General features: G+C 39.3%; 1 protein-coding gene across 1 annotated transcript; it reads right to left on the bottom strand.

The window, feature by feature from the left end:
- Window positions 1-309: 309 nt before the first annotated feature.
- ndufs8a (NADH:ubiquinone oxidoreductase core subunit S8a) lies at window positions 310-17,314 on the bottom strand. Its single transcript, XM_047364285.1, has 8 exons — window positions 17,226-17,314; window positions 9,163-9,218; window positions 7,658-7,717; window positions 7,370-7,459; window positions 5,616-5,724; window positions 5,039-5,102; window positions 4,325-4,453; window positions 310-1,330 (listed from the first exon to the last, which is right to left on the bottom strand). Exons 2-8 carry the CDS (start codon window positions 9,203-9,205, stop codon window positions 1,199-1,201), a joined length of 627 nt encoding a protein of 208 aa, XP_047220241.1. The 5' UTR covers window positions 9,206-9,218; window positions 17,226-17,314; the 3' UTR covers window positions 310-1,198.
- Between the last annotated feature and the right edge of the window lie 4,358 nt (window positions 17,315-21,672).

The following is a 21,672-nucleotide window of genomic DNA, read 5'->3' as shown; positions in this document are numbered from 1 at the left end:
CTCCTCATTCAACCTGACTGATCCCGAGCTGTTTTCTACAGAACCAACAAAAGCTTCGGTCTATAGATGCAAGACTTTTGCTCCAAAATGTGTTTCTACAGCTGGATACAAACGGATACCGTAATGTCAGTTTAGATTAGCTGAAAATGTCTAAAATCAAATGTATAAATTTCTATTTCACAGTTATGCACTATTACATGTTGACCTACCACACGGAAATCTCAATACAAATAAGTTTGTGGTTCTGTAACAAAATGCAAAACTCATTGCTACTTCCAAAAATGATGAAAAAAAACATAAAACACAATGTTTCATTTCAAGTTTACATTTTATTATTTGCTTCAAGGTGGAAACAGAATGAAGACCCTATAAGTCTGCAGTGAATCCAAGAAAACAATGTATTCACCTTTGTGTGAACATCAGCATTGAATGTTATCTTTTATTATCTGACCTTGGTGTCCAACACAGAGGGACTGTAGAAATGTCCAGTGGGGAAGTCCTACAGTAGCTTAGCTCAACTGTCCAATTCTTGTGTAAATACAATTCCATTATGCTGCTACCAGCTGGCAGCCATCATCTCCAAGTCAAATCTACAAACCAGCAAGTTGGAAAATTGTTCTGTAGACATTTAGTAATAATAGGTTTTGTAAGAAATGAAGGAAAAAATCCTACTGTGGATTCAGTGTGTGGATGTTTTCAACTTATTGAGTCGTCCTGGCAAAATAAGATACTATCGGACTAATGTAAGAGCCACTTGAGTGTGGCTATTAAAATAACCAGTCTGATGAAATAGCTGACATTTATATGCATGTTTAATCAGCAGAAGAGGCACCATATACATCTTATGCATTACCAGAACGAATAGTGTGGAGTTCATAAAAGACTTCCCACACACACTGGACAAAGCTGTGGACACAAAATGGTGAAGAATTTTTATACCATAATAAATATGCACAATGAACAATCCCAGGACATTGAGGTGGAAACATAAAGAATATTTATGATAACAAAATGAGACTAAACTTAAAAAGGTCAGTTTTAGTTAAGTTGTTGTTAACAAAGGCTCCTTCAACAAACCTGAATCCAACCCTGAAGCACACCCATCAAATCTGAGTTTGCATTCTTACAGTATGTACAGAATCAACACGTGTCACGTTTAAAGTCTTCCCCGGTAACGTAGGTGCTGTGTGTTAGACCTCTATCGATAGAGGTAATCAGCCTGTATGTTGGCAGCGATCTCAGCCTCCCATTTATCTCCATTGTTCAGCAGCTTCTCCTTGTTGTAGAGCAGTTCTTCATGCGTTTCAGTGGAAAACTCAAAGTTAGGGCCCTGAGAAAGGAGAACATTTGGGTTAAAAGGAAAGGAAGGACAGAAGAGCAGGCCCCAGTAACAGGACTGCATCTAACTGCTCTTCCATTTTTCAGTTTTATCAGTAAAAATGCAGAATCTTCAAGTCCAAATTAAAACTGAAAAAAAAAAAAAAACATTAAATGGCCTAAAAATAACTTGTTAATCCAAGCTGAGTTTCTAAAGTTTTTTTTCATTTTTAATTAAAGAAAAGTAAAGAAACATTTTGAAAGTAATTGAAAGAGCTGCTCATGTAAAATAAATATTTATATGTTCACTTCGAAAACCAGGAATTTCACATTCTAATTTTTGGCTGCCATAGTTAAAAAGTTGAAGATGAAGGTCAAGGTTTTAAAAAAATGAAGACACATAGTGTATGGGCTTTAGATGGCTGATCTCTAACATCTTCAGATTCCAAAACAAACATTTTACTGCCTATGTTTAAAACGTGATATCAACATTCATCTGCAGCATTTCCCTCACTGTGTTAATTCTAATGAGAACACTAGAGCCAGGCAGTGACAATAAATAAAAATCCACACCTACATCTTCTAATGGGTAAATGTCAAAATACAGTAGAAAATACCAAACAGAATATAGTTGCATAGACTCAAGCAACCCTTTAGCTCATATTTAAGACTAGTCATACCCCTGACATCTTGTCCTGGTATCCGTGCTGCTGACAGTGTCAGGTAAGAAACACTAAAACTGTGCAGTGAGTCAGAAGTTTGATTAATTCATTTTACATCGGGATTACTGAAATGTTCAAACTTAAATGTGCTTCTTAGCTGCACCATGAGAACCTAGTAGATGATAGTCTATGTTTTGTTGTTAAACATGTTTTGCTATAAATACTTAAACCTGTTTATGGGATCCATCTTTGGATTGCTCGCTTTAATTTGACGGCAGGTTTAGTATAAGCTTGTCCAGCAGAGGAGCAGGTAGATTGAGAGGAGCTGTGCTGGAATAGCTGCAGAGCCAGCATGGAGCACACCATCTGCTCCAATGCTTTCCATCTAGATTTTTAGTTTGTGTAACGCACCACGGCCTGGTTAGAATACATGTTAAACGGAGAACAAATGTTCAGAAACAATAACAAACGTGGACATTTTTAACATTTTGCGAGGCCTTAAATTTAAATGATTAAATTTAAGAGTGTTTCTAAGGTTTTAGGAGCCTGCAGAAGCCCTGATCATGTGGATACTGACTGCAGTATTGATTCCATAGGACTGCTCCTGCTGCTGCACTACCCTGTCTATATATACTGCTCAAACAAATAAAGGGAACACTCAAATAACACGTCCTAGATCTGAATGAATGAAATATTCTCATTGAATACTTTGTTCTGTATAAAGTTGAAAATGCTGACAACAAAATCAGACAAAAATTATCAATGGAAATCAAATTTATTAACCAATAGAGGCCTGGATTTGGAGTCACACACAAAATTAAAGTGGAAAAACAAACTACAGGCTGATCCAACTTTGATGTAATGTCCTTAAAACAAGTCAAAATGAGGTTCAGTATTGTGTGTGGCCTCCATGTGTCTGTATGACCTCCCTACAACACCTGGACATGCTCCTGATGAGACGGTGGATGGTCTCCTGAGGGATCTCCTCCCAGACCTGGACTAAAGCATCCACCAACTCCTGGACAGTCTGTGGTACAACGTGACGTTGGTGGATGGAGCGAGACATGATGTCCCAGATGTGCTCAATCAGATTCAGGTCTGGGGAACGGGCGGGCCAGTCCATAGCTTCAATGTCTTCATCTTGCAGGAACTGCTGACACACTCCAGCCACATGAGGTCTAGCATTGTCCTGAATTAGGAGGAACCCAGGGCCAACTGCACCAGCATATGGTCTCACAAGGGGTCTGAGGATCTCATCTCGGTACCTAATGGCAGTCAGGCTACCTCTGGCGAGCACATGGAAAGAAATGCCACCCCACACCATTACTGACCCACTGCCAAACCAGTCATGCTGAAGGATGTTGCAGGCAGCAGATCTCTCTCCACGGTGTCTCCAGACTCTGTCACGTCTGTCACATGTGCTCAGTGTGAACCTGCTTTCATCTGTGAAGACCACAGGGCGCCAGTGGTGAATTTGCCAATCCTGGTGTTCTCTGGCAAATGCCAAGCGTCCTGCACGGTGTTGGGCTGTGAGCACAAAATCCATTTGTGGACGTCGGGCCCTCATACCATCCTCATGGAGTCAGTTTCTAACCGTTTGTGCAGACACATGCACATTTGTGGTCTGCTGGAGGTCATTTTGCAGGGCTCTGGCAGTGCTCCTCCTGTTCCTCCTTGCACTAAGGCGGAGGTAGTGGTCCTGCTGCTGGGTTGTTGTCCTCCTACGGCCTCCTCCACGTCTCCTGGTGTACTGGCCTGTCTCCTGGTAGCTCCTCCAGGCTCTGGACACTACGCTGATAGACACAGCAAACCTTCTTGCCACAGCTCACATTGATGTGCCATCCTGGATGAGCTGCACTACCTGAGCCACTTGTGTGGGTTGTAGAGTCCGTCTCATGCTACCACGAGTGTGAAAGCACCACCAACATTCAAAAGTGACCAAAACATCAGCCAGAAAGCATCGGTACTGAGAAGTGGTCTGTGGTCCCCACCTGCAGAACAACTCCTTTATTGAGTGTGTCTTGATAATCATCAAAGATTTCCCCCTGTTGTCTTTTTCATTTGAACAACAAGATGTGAAATTGATTGTCAATCAATGTTGCTTCCTAAGTGGACAGTTTAATTTCACAGAAGTTTGATTTATTTGGAGTTATATTGTTTGCTGCTCCCTGTTACACTTTTCTGTAGCATTTTGTGTGCAGACCTGCAGTGACCATGTTGCTCAGAGACTGTAGACTTTGTCTGCTTTCAGAGCAGATTATATGAGCTGCGGTCCAAATATTCTATGCATCTGTTTTTGGTTTGGTGTATTTAACGTTAGCTAAGGTTCACAAACTTGTACACACCTCTACGATGGCATCCACAGGACATGCCTCCTGACAGAACCCACAGTAGATGCACTTGGTCATGTCGATGTCGTAGCGAGTAGTCCTCCTGCTGCCATCAGCGCGAGTCTCTGCTTCGATGGTGATGGCCTGGAAACAAGATGAGGAGGAAAAACTCTAATATGGCTGCCCATGGTGTCACTGATAATTCATAATTATGTTCATGGTCATTTATATATAAACAATCCAAATATTGTAGGAATTTACAGAGAGGTTAGTAACAGCTAACCTCATGTAAAACGATAGGGCAGCTGATGGTGGATAGTCGAGTGATTTATTCATTGAATATTGCTAATGTGTTTTCTTTTCCATTTGTCAATCTGTTATGATCTTTCACTGGAATATTTCCTTCAGACCAGGCCCATATCTACTGGTAGGCTGACCTGAGCCGACTGAAGCAGCAGCTACTTCCTCCTTCTGTGTCTCTATAGTTCTCATTGTAGTGGAAACATGTCAGGAAGTTTACAGATCTGAGAATAACCTGCTGGGGCTTTTCAAAACTTTCTGTGTTAATTATTTTATTGATAGAAAAGAGAACAGAAGAGGGGGAGCACTAGTTTCAATCCTTGCATTCTGAACATGGTGATTTTTGTTCTTTTAAACTTGATTGTACTTTCAATTTCTGAGACAGACAATAACAGCAAAGAAACTATTGTTCAAGTCTGCCTGCCTTACCTGGGCAGGGCAAATGGCTTCACAAAGTTTGCAGGCAATGCAGCGCTCCTCTCCTGAGGGGTACCTGTCCAAAATTATTTCAGAGAACTGGGTGAGAGTGCTGCTGCTATGTTAAAGTCCACATCAGGTCAAATACATTGATAAACACAAATCCTGGATAACACAACTAAAGTAGAATGCACTTTGTTTGGAGCTCTGAATTGGCCCTTCAGGGAGCACATGGGCACATTTATTTTTGCATGAACAAGGGGAGGGTCTGCTTCAGCGAAGCTACACATGAACTATACTTCAACAGAACAGGAACAACTAAATGAGGAGGTGTGGTAACCAAAACATGGATTCTTCTTTAGATTTTAATGTTGCTACTGCAGGGGTTGAAAGTTCTGCTTTTATCTGGTCTTAGTGATAGAAAAGTTTTAGTTTTTACAGATAAATCCTAAACCAGACAGAGACAATAATAAGAGATTCTGCATTAAAAAGATTCTGAGTCTCTGTCTTTGTTTTTCCTAATATTTGTAGAAAAGCTCAATAAATAAAAAGTAGTTTGCTGGTTTCTAGCGTAATAATTTGTCCCAACCTGCGCAGAGCATGTTCCCCTCTGAAGCGTGGTGACAGAGGTCCCTTTTCAAACGGGTAGTTAATGGTGGCAGGTTCTCTGAACAGGTAGCTCATCGTCATGCCCAGACCTGAAAGCAGATTATTCATGTGTGAGTAGGAAACGTTTTAAGAGGGGGAAAAAGTACAGAAACTCTCACATATACAGTACATATGTATATATATTACCCTGTATTAATTGAAGTGCCAAATTTTGGTTTAACTTATTACAGGGTACCCCCAGGGTTCTTCAAGTGAAATTTAAGACTTTTTAAAGACCTTTTTACGACAACCTAGAAGGAAATTTAATGCCAATTTCACAGCTATAGCGATAAAATTATGAATGATATAATAAAAAATCTATTTTAAGCCTGAGAAAATAATTGCCAGGTACTTGAACTTATTTTATTTAGAATTTCATATATAATAGACATTAACTTTGTGAGCTGTGCAATAATAAAATAAAAAAAATATGCATGTTTCTCACATTAAGAGTCAACACCACTCACTATTGCCTTACAAGCAACCTTTTGGTTATACAAGAGATGAAATGCAGATTAGGTTCAAAAAGTACAGCAATCCACTTTACAGCTAATTTCGTCGTTCGAAGTAAATGAGTGGTGGTCCGAAATTGTTTTCAGGATCCAAATCACCTCTGCCCGAAGAGTTGGCGAATGAGCTCGCAGGTTCACTGGCTGTACTACCGATTATGCTTCAGTATTACTTGCAGTACCCACATTGCTGGTTGTTAAAGTAGAGCCTTGCTTTGAACAGAACTGAGCAATAGGTGCCTGCTGTTGGTGGGCTCTAGCATAAGCGACGTGTTTGGCACTCTTCATATGGGAGTCCAAAGCCATAAGTCCCATCGTCCCCAGCTTAAAAGATTTTCGGCACAAACAGCATTGGGCCTCGTGGTCATTGTCCAAATTAGGTTTAACCCACTCGTATTTTGGATTCTGCTGCCACTTCGGGTTAAAACGACACTTGCCCATTCTGAAGCACACTAAGCTAACTTACTAACAAGGTGGTTTTGTTTTCCCACCACTCACTGAACCCACGGGAGAAAGTCGGCTGACGAGCCCTTCGTAAAACGGATATTCGTCATTGGGCACGTGAATTCTTACATTGCTCGCACACACCAACAACACATTTTGCTTCAGTATTTTAGGACATTTTAGCATTTATTGTCTCACTAAAGGACAAAATAAATTAAGACAAGTAAATGACATTTTATAATTTGTCTTCAAAATGTAATACTTTTAAGGCCTTAATTATTTAGTAAAAAATTCAAGACTTTTTTAATACTTTTAAGACCCTGCGGGTACCATGTTATTGGTCTGGTGATATATTAATCAATCTCTAGTCATTATATTACTGATATTTGTCTAAATAAATTGTGTGCCCCCTTTCACATATAAAAAGCAGTTTGTTATTTCTGTTTAGAGGTTTTCAGAACATCATTCAACGTTGGCAGGCATGGAGCCCCGATGAAGTTTAGAACAATGAAACAGTGAGAAGTTAATTTGATGTTGGTGGCTGAAGCAGCTCAGTGTTTGTGTGTTCCTCTGTCAATGAGGATCACAAAGTGAAGAGGTGTGTAGGACAAACACCACACTGCTGGCATCAGGATTAACACACGAGTGTCTATTTGGTTACAAATGTGTCACTGATTACCATCTTCCTCTCATTTTTCTACAACAATAACCTTATTCCCATCATGGGTTGATTTGAGCTGACCTCTGATCAGCTCTGTCCACATCAGCGTCTGTGCAGCTCGGTCTGTGATGGACTTCATGTCTGATGGGATCTCCTGGGCATTCACATACTCTGCAGACAATAAGATGGTGTTTTATTTGTGACTTATCAGGATTTATAAGAGTAGACCATATAACATAAATTCATGACATCACCTTGAGTCCTAAGCAATGTATGATAAAACAATGTGTGTTTGTGGACCCAAAATGAATAAGCTCTTATGTCTGAAAATGTGTTTCTTGGTACAGCTGGTACTGAACTGGTACTTACTGAACCCAGTCCTTTGTATTGACACACTGAAGGACCTCACTTGGCCAGCTGCCAAAGTGCCTGTGAATAAATGAAAAAAGAAATGAAGGTTTTTGGTACATCGACCTCATAGCATAGTTATAAGTGGAACGTTTGCTTAAAAACTACTTGACAACTGATTGGACGTGAGTCTACATAGAGGAAGTTCCTTACACAACTGTAAAACATAAAAACTTCTCAATGCCCACATTTGAACAACCGCTACTTTGTAAATGTGGCCCACAAGCACAACTTAAAACTGTATAATCACATAATCTAGCTTTAACAATGGAAGAAATCAGCTTTCAGCAGCTCTTCTAGATCAAATCCAAACATTTTAACTTGTGTTTCAACAGGAACAATTTAGATCAAGGTTTTACTTTATGTAAATTAGTGTTTTACAAATTCGAAATATTTCGTGTCCTCCCTCACAGTCCAGCAACTAATACTACGTGAGGTGAACATTAACCAGATATTAGTGATGTTCAGAATAGTATTATTACTGCTACTCTTCTACTTCCAGTGGTACTACTGCAGCTTCTACTACTCCCCATTACTAGTACTACTAATAATAATACTGACTTACCACCCACTGTAACACATTTTACGGTGAAAGTAGAGATAACTGTTACATCAGAACAATCTAAACACAAACTCAGTTTGGAAACATTTGTTTAATTCAATAATGAAATGTAAACAATGCTAATTAAAGAAAGAAATGTGCTGCAGCTTCATTGATGGAAGGAATAGTTTTGAATCCGACAGAAAAGGAAGGAATTCTTCTTCTTTAAGCCTGAAATCATTTACCACTTAATCTTTAACTGATTTTACTAAAGGTAAAACCAAGAGCCTGAGAGAACAGCTTGATTATTGATGTGTTTATGGAATCAAAAAGTAAGTTTTGATACATTTAATGAGCAGGAAAAAAAAACCTTTAGATTTCTCAAGTTCACCTGTTAGAACCAATCTGAGAAAAAAATAAATACTTCTGACCACTGGCAGATTGAATGGTGCATCACCAGCATTTTTTTGTAGTTTATTCAATTTTCTTTATTCTACTTCCAGCAACATTCAGCCATTTAATCAGAACAGACAAGGCACAGAGGCACTTTCAATATCTGAAAATGTTAAACCAGAGAAGCTGAGAAAGGATTGGGATCTCCTGTGTTTAACAGCTGTTTCTGTATTTGATGAAGACTTTCAACTGAAACCAATGAATATTGCATGCACTATAACAAAAAATTGCATTTACTTTCTATTTTTACTTACATTTTAGGTTATTTTCCACTATTTTAAAGTAATACTGTAAGGCACTTTGGGTTACACTGGTGCATTAAAAGTCAATAAAGTTATCTGTATGTGATTGTTGCCTTGCTTAATATCGAAGTTAATAATAATTACTTTGTTAAAGGAGAATCATCTGACAGAAGCACAATCCAAACAACATTCAATGAAAAGACTGAAATCAGTTTATGGAGAACTCTTACCTGTCCTTGAGACAAAGTGAAGATAACGAAAGGCTGCAGCCATCAGGGCTTTGAAACTGAAAGACACCAGACAATGAATACATTAAAGCACGGCTTTATTTCAATTCAATTCAGTTCAGTTTATTTATATAGCGCCAATTCACAACACGTCGTCTCAAGGCACTTCACAGAGTCAGGTACATACATTCCAATTAATCCTAACCATTAAACAGTGCAGATTCAGTTATTTATTCAAATTGGATAAAAAGTTTTTCTATCTAAGGAAACCCAGCAGATTGCATCCAGTCAGTGACTTGCAGCATTCACTCCTCCTGGATGAGCATGTAGAGACGTGGACAGTCACTGGCGTTGACCTTGCAGCAATCCCTCATACTGAGCATGCATGTAGCGACAGTGGAGAGGAAGAACTCCCTTTTAACAGGAAGAAACCTCCAACAGAACCAGAACCAGGCTCAGTGTGAGCGGCCATCTGCCACGACCGACTGGGGGTTTGAGAAAACAGAGCAGAGACACAAAGAGAACAAAGAAGCACTGATCCAGGGGTACTTTCTATGGGAAGGAAAAGTAAATGTTAATGGATGTAGCTCCTTTAGTCGTTTCACCTAGAAAGAAAGAACAGATAAACTGAGCCAGTTTTCAAGGTTAGAGTCTGAAAGAGAGCACATATAATTAGTTACAGTAGAAGCTCAGTCAATTTCCATGTCTAGGAGAGAGAAAGGGTTAAACACTAAAAGACAGGGCCAAGTGATTTTGGCCCTGTCAAAATCACTTGGCCCTTCGGTAGAAGGTGAACATTAAGTTGTTGCCAGCAGTAGCTCGGACCTCTCCAGAAAGGTGTCACAGGTAGACACAGAGTCAGGCCAGGTGTAGCTTCTAGGAAGAGAAAAGAGAGAGAACAAAGTTAAAAACTGAAATAACAGCAAATAATGCAGAATTGGAGAGTAGTGTGAGAATGTAGCAAAGACAGTGAAAGTGGTCATTATGTCCTCCAGCAGCCTAAGCCTATAGCAGCATAACTACACAGATGGTTTCAGTTTCAGTTTATTTATTTATATAGCGCTTATTTTCAACAATGTCGCCTCAAGGCACCCCGCAAAGTGTCCGGAACGGCGCGGGGCCGCCGGGGAGGCCAGACCAAACCAGAGTGCCAGAGCCCGGCCACCCCAGAACGGGGAAAATAATAAACTGATAAAATGTGTCCATGTAGAGCCCACTGATGGTCATTGTTATACTAAAAACCACAAGGATTGGGATACCTCTCTCTGTCTGACTGATTATAACCATTGGAAAAGAGAAGGGGTCATACAGGTAGCAGAAATGGAGGGTGTGTTTGCACCTCGACCATAACTGAGCCGGTTTAGGCTAAACCTGACTCCCCCTTACTCCATCTAACAGGGAGGGAGGAAGGCTCGAACTATAAGCTTTATCAAAAGGAAAGTTTTAAGCCTAGCCTTAAAAGTAGACAGGGTGTCTGCCTCACGGACTAAAACTGGGAGCTGGTTCCACAGGAGAGGAGCCTGATAACTAAAGGATCTGCCTCCCATTCTACTTCTAGAGACTCTAGGAACCACCAGTAAACCTGCAGTCTGAGAATGAAGTGCTCTGTTAGGAACATATGGAACAATCAGATCTCTGATGTATGATGGAGCTAGATCATTAAGGGCTTTATATGTGAGGAGGAGAATTTTAAATTCTATTCTGGATTTAACAGGGAGACAATGAAGGGAAGCTAAAATAGGAGAAATATGATCTCTCTTTTTTAATTTTCATCAGAACTCTTGCTGCAGCATGTTGGATCAGCTGAAGGCTTTTAACTGCATTTTGTGTACATCCTGTTAGTAAAGAATTACAATAGTCCAGTCTTGAAGTAACAAATGCATGGACTAGTTTTTCAGCGTCACTACTGGATAGGATATTTCTAATTTAGAAACCTGTTTAATATGGGATTTAAATGACATGTCCTGGTCAAAAATAACACCAAGGTTTTTTACTTTATTACCGGAGGTCAATTTAATGCCATCCAGGTTAAGTGATTGACTAAGCAGTTTCTTTTTTTAAAGACTCCGGTCCAAAGACGACAACTTCTGTCTTGTCTGAATTTAGAAGCAGAACATTTTAAGTCATCCCAAGTTTTTATGTCTTCAAGACATGCTTGCAGAACATCTAACTGGTTGGGCTCATCAGGATTCATGGATAAGTAAAGCTGAGTATCATCAGCGTAACAGTGAAGATTTATCCTATGCTGCCTGATAATTTGACCTATTGGAAGCATATATATAGTAAAGAGAATTGGCCTAAGTACTGAACCCTGTGGTACTCCACAATTAACCCTGGAGTTTAAAGATGATTTATCATTTACATGAACAAACTGGAATCTGTCAGACAAATAAGATTTAAACCAGCCTAGCGCTGTTCCCCTGATCCCTACAGCATATTCCAGCCGTTCTAAGAGAATATTGTAATTGACTGTATCAAATGCAGCACTGAGATCTAACAGAACCAGTACAGACACAAGTCCATTATCTGAGGCCATAAGAATATCATTAGTGACTTTCACCAGAGCTGTTTCAGTGCTATGATGAGCTCTGAAGCCTGACTGAAACACTTCAAACAGGTCATTGCTGTGTAAATGCTCACACATTTGATTAGCAACTATTTTCTCAAGAATTTTAGATAATAATGGAAGATTGGATATAGGTCTGTAATTTTTCAAGTCATCTTGATCAAGCGAAGGTTTCTTAAGTAAAGGTTTAATGATAATTGAATTATATGTGGTACATATCCATTTACTATGGATAGATCAATCATGTCTAAAATGGGGCTGGTAATCAGAGGGAACACTTTCTTAAATAATTTGGTTGGGATTGGGTCTAACATACAAGTTGAAGGTTTAGATGAAGTTAATATTTCTGATAACTCATGAAGCTTCACAGGATCAAAGCAGTCCAAACACAGATCAAATTCTACAGTTACTTCCAATGTTGTCTCATTTGCTGAGGATGAAGTAATCATCTTCAGGAGTGTGTCAAAGATTTTCTTTTTAATAGAATCAATTTTATTTAAGAAGAATCCCATAAAGTCATGACTGCTGAGAGCTAAGAGAATGGATGGCTCAACAGAGCTATGACTCTGTGTAAGTTTAGCAACTGTACTAAAGAGAAACCTAGGATTATTCTTATTCTCTTCTATTAATGATGAGAAATAAGCTGTTCTAGCTTGGTGAAGTGTCTTTTTATACAACAGTATGCTATTTTTCCAGATTAAGTAGGAATCCTCTTGGTGTGTAGAGCGCCATTTTCTCTCCAATTTTCTAACATTGTGCTTTAAAGTACGCAGATCTAAATTAAACCAGGGAGCCTGCCTCCTATGAATAATTACCTTCTTTATCAAGGGGGCTACATTGTCTAATGCATCACGCAATGATGAAGTAACACTCTGAACAAGAGAATCAATTTGTGAAGGGGGAGAAACAAAATTATTGCCCTCCACTGTGTTTTTCTGTGATAATGAGAAAATTAAAAGTGGAACAGATTCTTTAAAGGTTGTTACAGCATTGTCTGATAATTATCTACTATAATGAAATTATCTTTCAGGTGTGAAGTACTCGGTTAAATTAAACTCAAAGGTTATTTAAAAATGGTCTGACAGGACAGGGTTATGAGAAAATATTGTTATGTCTTTACACTCAATGCCATATGTCAGCACAAGGTCCAGAGACTGAAGACAAAGGTGGGTAGGTTTGTTAATTTTTTGAGCAAAGCCAATTGAGTCTAAGATAGCATTAAAGGCTATATTTAGGCCATCAGTTTCATTGTCAACATGAATGTTAAAATCCTGCACTATAATGACCTTATCTGTATTTAACACTAAATCAGATAAAAGGTCTGAAAACTGATCTAAAAATTGAGAGTAAGGGTCTGGTGGACGGTACAAAACAACAAACAGAAGTGGTTTTAGTGCTTTGCAATTTGGATGAGGAAAACTAAGGATTAAATATTCAAAAGAGTTTGAGCTATTGATTGGTCTGGGACTAATCAATAAATTGGAATGAAGGATGGTTGCTACTCCTCCTCCTCGCCCTGTATTTCGAGGAATGTGAAAATTTAAATAATTAGTAGGAGTTGACTCATTCATAGTAACATAATCCTCTTGCAGAAGCCAGGTTTCTGTGAGACAAAATAAATCAATCTTATTGTCACAAATCAAGTCACTAACTAGCAATGTCTTAGAAGAGAGAGATCTTATGTTCAGTAAGCCCCATTTAATTGTTTTATTTTTCTTTTTAGTCTGAGTTGTGTTTATTTTTATGAGATTTTCCTGATTTCCTCCTTTTAGATTATTTTTTAATCTATTCAATTTTGGCCATGGGTGAGACACTGTCTTAATAGGGTAATGGGTGAGTAGCAGTACAGAAGCTGCGGAGAGGAGTATTAAACTACGACCCTGCTTCCTGGTCTGAACCCTGGGTTGTCAGAGTTTTGGAGAACTAATAATAGATTCCTAGAAAGAAGAGCTGCTCCATCCAAAGTGGGATGGATGCCGTCTCTCCGGATCAGACCAGGTTTTTCCCAAAATATTCACCAGTTATCAATGTAGCCCACATCTTTTTCTGGACACCACCTAGACAGCGAGCGGTTGAATGACAGCATGCGGCTAAGCATGTCATCACTGGTCAGATCGGGGAGGGGACCAGAGAAAATTACGGAGTCCGACATTGTTTTGGCAAACTCACACACCAAAGCAACACTAACTTTGGTGACCTCCGATTGACGATATTTTAGACTACAATAAGTGAAATGTTACATCAGAGTCTCCTCTAGGATCACTTCTACCAAAGGGTAAACTATTAGCTCAAGAACACCATGACTCTACAACAGCTGTGAGGTTCTGACATTATATTAACTTCATATGCTCTGCTCTGTATGCAATGATGCAAAAGAATAAGTCCAAATAATATTTCAAAAACAGAGATTCTAAGCATTCATTTTACTTTACCATTTGTTTTGTATTCACTTGGCCCAGCAAGCATTTTTTATACTAAAACTTAAACTTTGAACTAATGCAATGAGTAGCAAAACAACAGGAAGTACCAGACTACAAGCCATTTAAAAGAGCCTGACTGGTTATAACCAGATCTACTGTCTTTGGCCGAGAATCACAACAAGGTCGGTGAGTAATGGAAAGACAAAGCCAAAGGAAAGCCAGAGTTGGAGAGTCCACCAATAGCAGATAGCTTTGTTTCAGACTGGTGTGCTTGATCATATTGGATCTTGTGCTACCTATGGTGGAGGTGGTAAGAAAGAGGTGGCAATAAATATCAGTGTTGTTCTATTTGACCCCATGTAAATAAATGGTTGCCGTGGCGAACATCTTTTAATGATACCATCTAGTAAGTTTTTACAGTGGATAAACTAGCAACTTGCAAGCTGTAATCAAGACTCGCTGCCACTTGTCCGACATGTTGAACCATCTAAAAGAACAATGGTGGTACTTAATCAACAGTCCAAGGATGAGAGTAGGGTTGGAAAGAACAACTTTTATGATGCATCTAAAAAACAAAAAACGACAGAACTAAAGTATCAGGATGTTTCATAACAGACTTGTGTTTTTGTGAAGGATGTTCAACAAGTTAACTCAAGTTAAATCAAAGTCCTCCAGCCATGGTTTAACATTCCTGAGAGATGCACAATATCTCAAATCACCATCTCAATATATGCAAGGACTGCTTTGGAGCAGCATTTAGTGCAACAGTCAACCTCTGCTTGCCAAAAGCATTTTTGGGCAGATGGATGGACTTTCACTGCCTTTTATGATCACACCTGGCCTATTAGAGCCTGGTTACTGATATGCTAAAGCTGGTGGTGGAGACACTTTGAGAATGGATGAGAAGGAGCAAGAAAACGTGGGTTATTTTAACAGATATTAATACAATATCATGTTTTCCTGATATCATCCCTCTCTACCCCAAAAATAAAAAAACTAATTTAGCTATATTATACTTCCTGAATTTTATGAAGGGATGCAGAGGGATTAAAAAATGTCGTTCAATAATCCAATTGCATCAAATTGTCTTTCAATTCAGTCAATTGTTGGCTGAAAACCTACAGAAAGGTAGTAAATATGACAATCCCATTGTGCTGTCAAGGGAAATAAGAACTGGGTAAAGATTTGATTGTGAATACCTACCTACTGGGCAAACATTACTAAACATTTTTGCATATACATGCAAATATCATTATAGCTCAATTAAACATTTGAGAAGGCATTCGACTGTGTCCCTCGTGATGCCCTGTGGGGGGTGCTCCAGGAGTATGGAATCGGGGGCCCTTTATTAGGGGCCATCCGGTCCCTGTACGAGCGGAGCAGGAGTTTGGTCCGCATTGCTGGCACTAAGTCGGACCTGTTCCCGGTGCATGTTGGACTCCGGCAGGGCTGCCCTTTGTCACCGGTCCTGTTCATAACTTTTATGGACAAGATTTCTAGGTGCAGTCAAGGGCCGGAGGGGGTCTGGTTTGGGGACCAGTGGATTTCGTCTCTTCTTTTTGCGGATGACGTGGTCCCGCTGGCCCCCTCTAGCCAAGACCTACAGCATGCGCTGTGGCGGTTCGCAGCCGAGTGTGAAGCGGTTGGGATGAGGATCAGCTCCCCCAAGTAAGAGGCCATGGTTCTTGACTGGAAAAGAGTGGCTTGTCCTCTTCAGGTTGGAGGGGAGTTCCTGCCTCAAGTGGAGGAGTTTAAGTATCTCGGGGTCTTGTTCACGAGTGGGGGGGAAAAATGGAGCGGGACATCGACAGACGGATCGGTGCGGCTGCCACAGTAATGGGGGCGCTGTGCCGGTCCGTTGTGGTGAAGAGAGAGCAAAGCTCTCAATTTACCAGTCGGTCTACGTTCCTACCCTCACCTATGACCATGAACTTTGGGTCATGACCGAAAGAACCAGATCCCGGATATAAGCGGCTGAAATGAGCTTCCTCCGTAGGGTGGCCGGGCACTCCCTTAGAGATAGGGTGAGGAGCTCGGCCATCCGGGAGGGGCTCGGAGTAGAGCCGCTACTCCTCCACATCAAGAGGAGCCAGTTGAGGTGGCTCGGGCATCTATACCGGATGCCTCCTGGACGCCTTCCTCGGGAGGTGTTCCAGGCACGTCCCACCGGGAGGAGGTCCAGGGGACGGCCCAGGACACGCTGGAGGGACTATGTCTCTCGGCTGGCCTGGGAACGCCTTGGGCTCCACCCGGAGGAGCTGGAGGAGGTGTCTGGGGACAGGGACGTCTGGGCATCTCTGCTGAGTCTGCTGCCCCCGCGACCCGGTCGTGGATAAAGCGGAAGACGACGAGACGACACTTAACGTTTTAGTGAATTCTAAAGCTTCTGGATGTTATCCCTGCGGTTATTATTCCAAATGAGACTAAAATATGAAGAAAGTTTATGTTTCAAAGCACTGAGACATCCTGGGGCACAGCTGGTTACATTCTTATCAAGAGATACAATGAATAATGAAGTAAAGTCCTAAATTTGCACAAGAACTGTTGTCAGTTTTCTACAGACTGAACTCAGTCATTCTATCTATGGTCTACTTTCTACAAGGCAGCAGTAAGGTTGCCCGTAAAACGTTTCTGCTTCTGCACCATTCTACACGTCCAACGAGCCAACACTGGGAACTAATGGTGACTCGTGTCTGGGTAACACTGGACTAAACGTTCACGAAGCTAAGCTTTCTCCATTTCAGTCCCATTTTTCTGTGAATGAACCGAGATATGTGTATATTGTACATTGTAAATTTTGATATTCTGTAATGCAAAAAAAGAACAAAAGAGCAAAGTGTACCGGAGTCAAATTCCTTGTTTGTATGTACGAACTTGGCAATAAAGCTGATTCTGAGAAAAGCCTGCTTCGCTGCAACTACTGCTGTCAAGGACGTCCGAATAAAGGTCGCTTAAAATAAATCAGGAAATACAAGTATTCCCACGGCGTCAACTAAAAGCTAAAACCATGGTTTAACACTGCTAACAACGACTTCAGATACAATTTAATATCAAATCACCTTTAAGCATCTCTAACTTACCGAAATGTGACAACAACTAGGTACAAGAGGAGACGGCGAACACAGGAAGTTACACAACATGACCGGTTACATCTGCATCTGTTACTCACTTTGATTTGTATGCTGCCATCTACTGGACGGATGTCTGAAAAAGGCAATTGTCAGTAAAAAAACATTTTTTAAATACATTTATTTACTATTGCTTTTATTATAATTATTATTATTGTTTGTATTGGTAGTATATATATATATATATATATATATATATATATATATATATATATATATATATATAAGTATATATATATATATATATACTACCGATGCAAACAACAATAATAATAATGATAATAAAAACAATAGTAATATATAGTAGTGTGTATCTATCTATCTATCTATCTATCTATCTATCTATCTATCTATCTATCTATCTATCTATCTATCTATCTATCTATCTATCTATCTATCTATCTATCTATCTATCTATCTATCTATCTATCTATCTATCTATCTATCTATCTATCTATCTATCTATCTATCTATCTATCTATCTATCTATCTATCTATCTATCTATCTATCTATCTATCTATCTATCTATCTATCTATCTATCTATCTATCTATCTATCTATCTATCTATCTATCTATCTATATACACTACCCTTTATTACGTGATGTCATAAGCTAATAACAACATGGAGGCAGATCAAACCCAGCATTCAGACTGTAGTGTTGTCAAGATTCATTATACTAATTCACTTTTTTAAAGATTCTATGTTTGGAATATAGTATATATGTTTTAGTATCTTATTTTGAAAGACTAAAGGAGTTTTAGGAATCCATTAAACTGCTTCAGACAGAAAACCTTGTGCATTTTAATAGTCCTGCTGTGCATAAGCGAAACCCTTAAAGTTAATGCTGGTCAGCTTGAAATCTCAATAGTTAGTTAGATACATTGCACCTTCAGGTGGTGACGATGAAAGCATCAACAAACCTTTCTCGTGCTGTTCTAAAGTTCAGAAAAGAAGAGTTTTTAATTTTGCTTTTAATGGTTTTAATAATATTTCATTTCAAAATGTTAATACTAACCTTTGGTTAGTAAGTTTTATCATAGTAATAATTAAAACCAGAAATCATTTCTACTCTGTTGTATAACTGATGTCAGTGCATCCATGAACTTAGTCTGTGGTTATCTTCTTTGAGCCTCTCCGGCAGCTCCATGTTCATCATCCATTGTTCAGCATATTCACGCTTCCTCCTCTGTGCATCTCAGCTTTATCTCTCTACCGCTGTCTCCAAACCACTTTACCTGAGCTATCCTACTATCCTCATTTTTAATCCTGCCCATGTTCAATTAAATGTTGTTGTAGCTCATATTATGCAGGTTTCTTCAAAGAGTTGTACATGCTGATGGCTGTGGGTAGGAAGGATCTCCTGTGTTTTAGTCTCTCCCAATGAGAATTTAATTTCACAACATTCCCAACTCCAATTCCACCTTTTTGTCAATGTGCTAGTCTCTAAACCATACTTCACAGCAGATCTTGCTGGCATCTTGCAAAGCCTCTGTCTTCCTTTGCCAATCTTATAAAGAGTTATCGAGTCCTGTGTTAACCACCAGACTCCCTTCATTCGGTCCTTCCCCAGTCTCTCTGTGATCTTTGGCTGGCCTGAGGTATTAGATGACTATTTGTGGCTGCTTAATGCCTCCTGCTGACCTGGAGATCCTAGGAGAACTTGATTTTACATAAGAGAGGTTAGTAAATCCATCAGTTGTACACACACTAAGTAATATCCTTTATAGAGTGAAAGTTTTGTTAATACAGTCATAATTTAAATATGAAATAATAGTTTTTGCCGGTTGTTTTTAAGCTGGGAAAACCTTTCATGGACACTGTAAACTAATTGTAAACAGCTCAGCGAGTATTGTTTTTCACTGTTTGCTAGTAATGACAACATTGAACTTTGCCCCTCCTCTTCACATCTGCCAGCACCAGTGTTGCAGATCTTGCGAAAAAAACAAGCAACCAGCTCCATGAAAACAAGCCCAACGGCCAACCACCACACTATGTCAAACAGAGGGCAATTATAAACATTATAAATGTATACATTTATTATAGCATTATACTTAAGCAACAGCAAAATTATGTTAAACACTTTAACCATAAAAATTTTGAATAACTTAAATTCTTTGAATAACTTGCTGTCAGGGGTGAAAGTAGTTTTAAATTCTTGCCGGTACTTAGGGGCGGAGCTAGAGGGGGACTGGGGAGTCACTGGGGGCATATATGCATGCATGCATATATATATATATATATATATACAGTACAGACCAAACGTTTGGACACACCTTCTCATTCAAAGAGTTTTCTTTATTTTCATGACTATGAATATTGTAGCTTCACACTGAAGGCATCAAAACTATGAATTAACACATGTGGAATTATATACTGAACAAAAAAGTGTGAAACAACTGAAAATATGTCTTATATTCTAGGTTCTTCAAAGTAGCCACCTTTTGCTTTGATTACTGCTCCGCACACTCTTGACATTCTGTTGATGAGCTTCAAGAGGTAGTCACCTGAAATGGTTTTCACTTCACAGGTGTGTCCTGTCAGGTTTAATAAGTGGGATTTCAAGCCTTATAAATGGGGTTGGGACCATCAGTTGTGTTGTGCAGGAGGTGGATACAGTATACAGCTGATAGTCCTACTGAATAGACTGTTAGAATTTGTATTATGGCAAGAAAAAAGCTAAGTAAAGAAAAACGAGTGACCATCATTGACCTGTTCTCTTGATAATGAAGAATATATATAATAATAATTAACTGTAAAATAAATTGTGTTGAAGTACAGACAACAAAAATAAAGGTGTGTCGCTTTTCTGTCCATTTCCCTCTGCCTTGTCTAGTGGCACACCCTGCGGGTTGACACAAGGATCTCTCCATTGGACTTCAAATAGCTCAGTTGCACCTGTACCCAATCCAATATTCTATGGAGCAGTATATGAACCTGGGCGGCACCACCACTCTTAGTTAGATTGTTGTTCAGTACGTGTGTACTGATCCATGGACCACCTATAAATACTTTAAAGAATGATTACTTGTAAATAAATTCAAAATAAGGTAACCAGCCAAAAAAACACAGTAAATCTTTAACAGTTCAAGTTGTTGCTGCAACTTGTTTGCTTAGCTCCATATTACAAATTACAGCTATAGTTTTGGTGGGAACACAAATGTGTTTTGAAGCTTCCTGTCTATGTTATACTGATGAACAATTAAAAATCTGTCATAAGGTTCAGAGACTTTAAATTCTCTCTGATGTGTTGAATATGAACGTCTGGGCCAAATCCTGACAGATGGTGACAATGGTTGAAAAGGTCCATCTTATGAGCTACAAAAACATTTAATTTCCCTTTGGGATTAATAAAGTATTTTTTTTATTTGAATTGAATTTTGATCATTGAGCCACTTTCTTGTCACTTTTCCTTTGTGACACAGTGCTGCTGGAAGAAGCTCACAGTTCACATCACATGCTTTGTTGAAAAGCAACCCGACACGTGGATCCTTCATGCACAGGATTTAGGGTAGCTCTCACCTTTTATTCTCCAGACAAAGGGTTTTCCAGAGGTTCCAAAAAATAAAAACCTAGTTTATTTGTACCTCCTGATGTCCATCCATGTTCTTTCTACAGAATGTCTGTGCATCCTTGATGTGTTCCCTAGAAAGAAGTGACTTCACTGGTCCTTCTTTCTCTCACTGCCCTTCATTTACAACTCTGTGCAGCACTTTGGTAGTAATACTGTGTTTATGCTATCTTTAAGACCCTTGGAGTACACTAGTCCTATTTTTACAACTATTTTGTAAACTATTTTACAACAGAATAATCCCTCTGCATTAGAAGTGTGATCTTGACCAAACACAATTCAAACCCAAAGTAGTGATTTGTAACAAAGACATAAAACAGAGAAGGTTCACTCTGGTCCATGTTCTTTCAGCACTTCAAGGACACCCCACTAACAAGGTATCATGTAAAAGGAGAGACCCTGCTGATTGCAAAGATTGTTGTCTCATCATAGAGCCATGAAAACCGGATGAGGTAGCAGACAAACAATAGCAAAAAAATCACAAAATTCTAATGCATGTTGCATGTTGGAAGACCGGTGTGATTTACAACTATCTGTTGTACTTATCAGTCAATAATATATCATGCAACTAATTTAATGAATACCGGATGGTCAGAAGCACAAATAAACAGCTTATTACTGGGTTTTTGTTGCTTATTTAAGGCATGGCAGCCATGTTTTTGGGACTTGAAATTCTAACCTCTGAATACAGATTACCTGCACTTGGATTGGATCTTGGCACACTAATAGTGCATTCCATTTGTGCTCTAATGTCACAATTTCCAATGTCCAAGTCAGAAACATTTGTTGGAACACACCTTGAAGTCTGGACTCTGGCTTAGAGAGTC

This window comes from Girardinichthys multiradiatus, chromosome 5 (genome assembly GCF_021462225.1).
Source record: "Girardinichthys multiradiatus isolate DD_20200921_A chromosome 5, DD_fGirMul_XY1, whole genome shotgun sequence".
Lineage (NCBI taxonomy): Eukaryota > Metazoa > Chordata > Actinopteri > Cyprinodontiformes > Goodeidae > Girardinichthys > Girardinichthys multiradiatus.
Note: the sequence above shows the minus strand (reverse complement) of the source record. Positions and strands in the feature narration are given on the sequence as shown.

What these genes read in the sequence shown, in the direction of transcription:
- ndufs8a (XM_047364285.1), bottom strand. Translation starts at nt 9,205, where the DNA reads ATGGCTGCAGCCTTTCGTTATCTTCACTTTGTCTCAAGGACAG. An exon ending in AAGCCATTTGCCCTGCCCAG is followed by an intron (nt 4,454 to 5,038) that starts GTAAGGCAGGCA and finishes TCTTGTTTCCAG; the next exon opens with GCCATCACCATCGAAGCAGA. An exon ending in CTGTGGATGCCATCGTAGAG is followed by an intron (nt 1,331 to 4,324) that starts GTGTGTACAAGT and finishes CTCCTTTCTCAG; the next exon opens with GGCCCTAACTTTGAGTTTTC.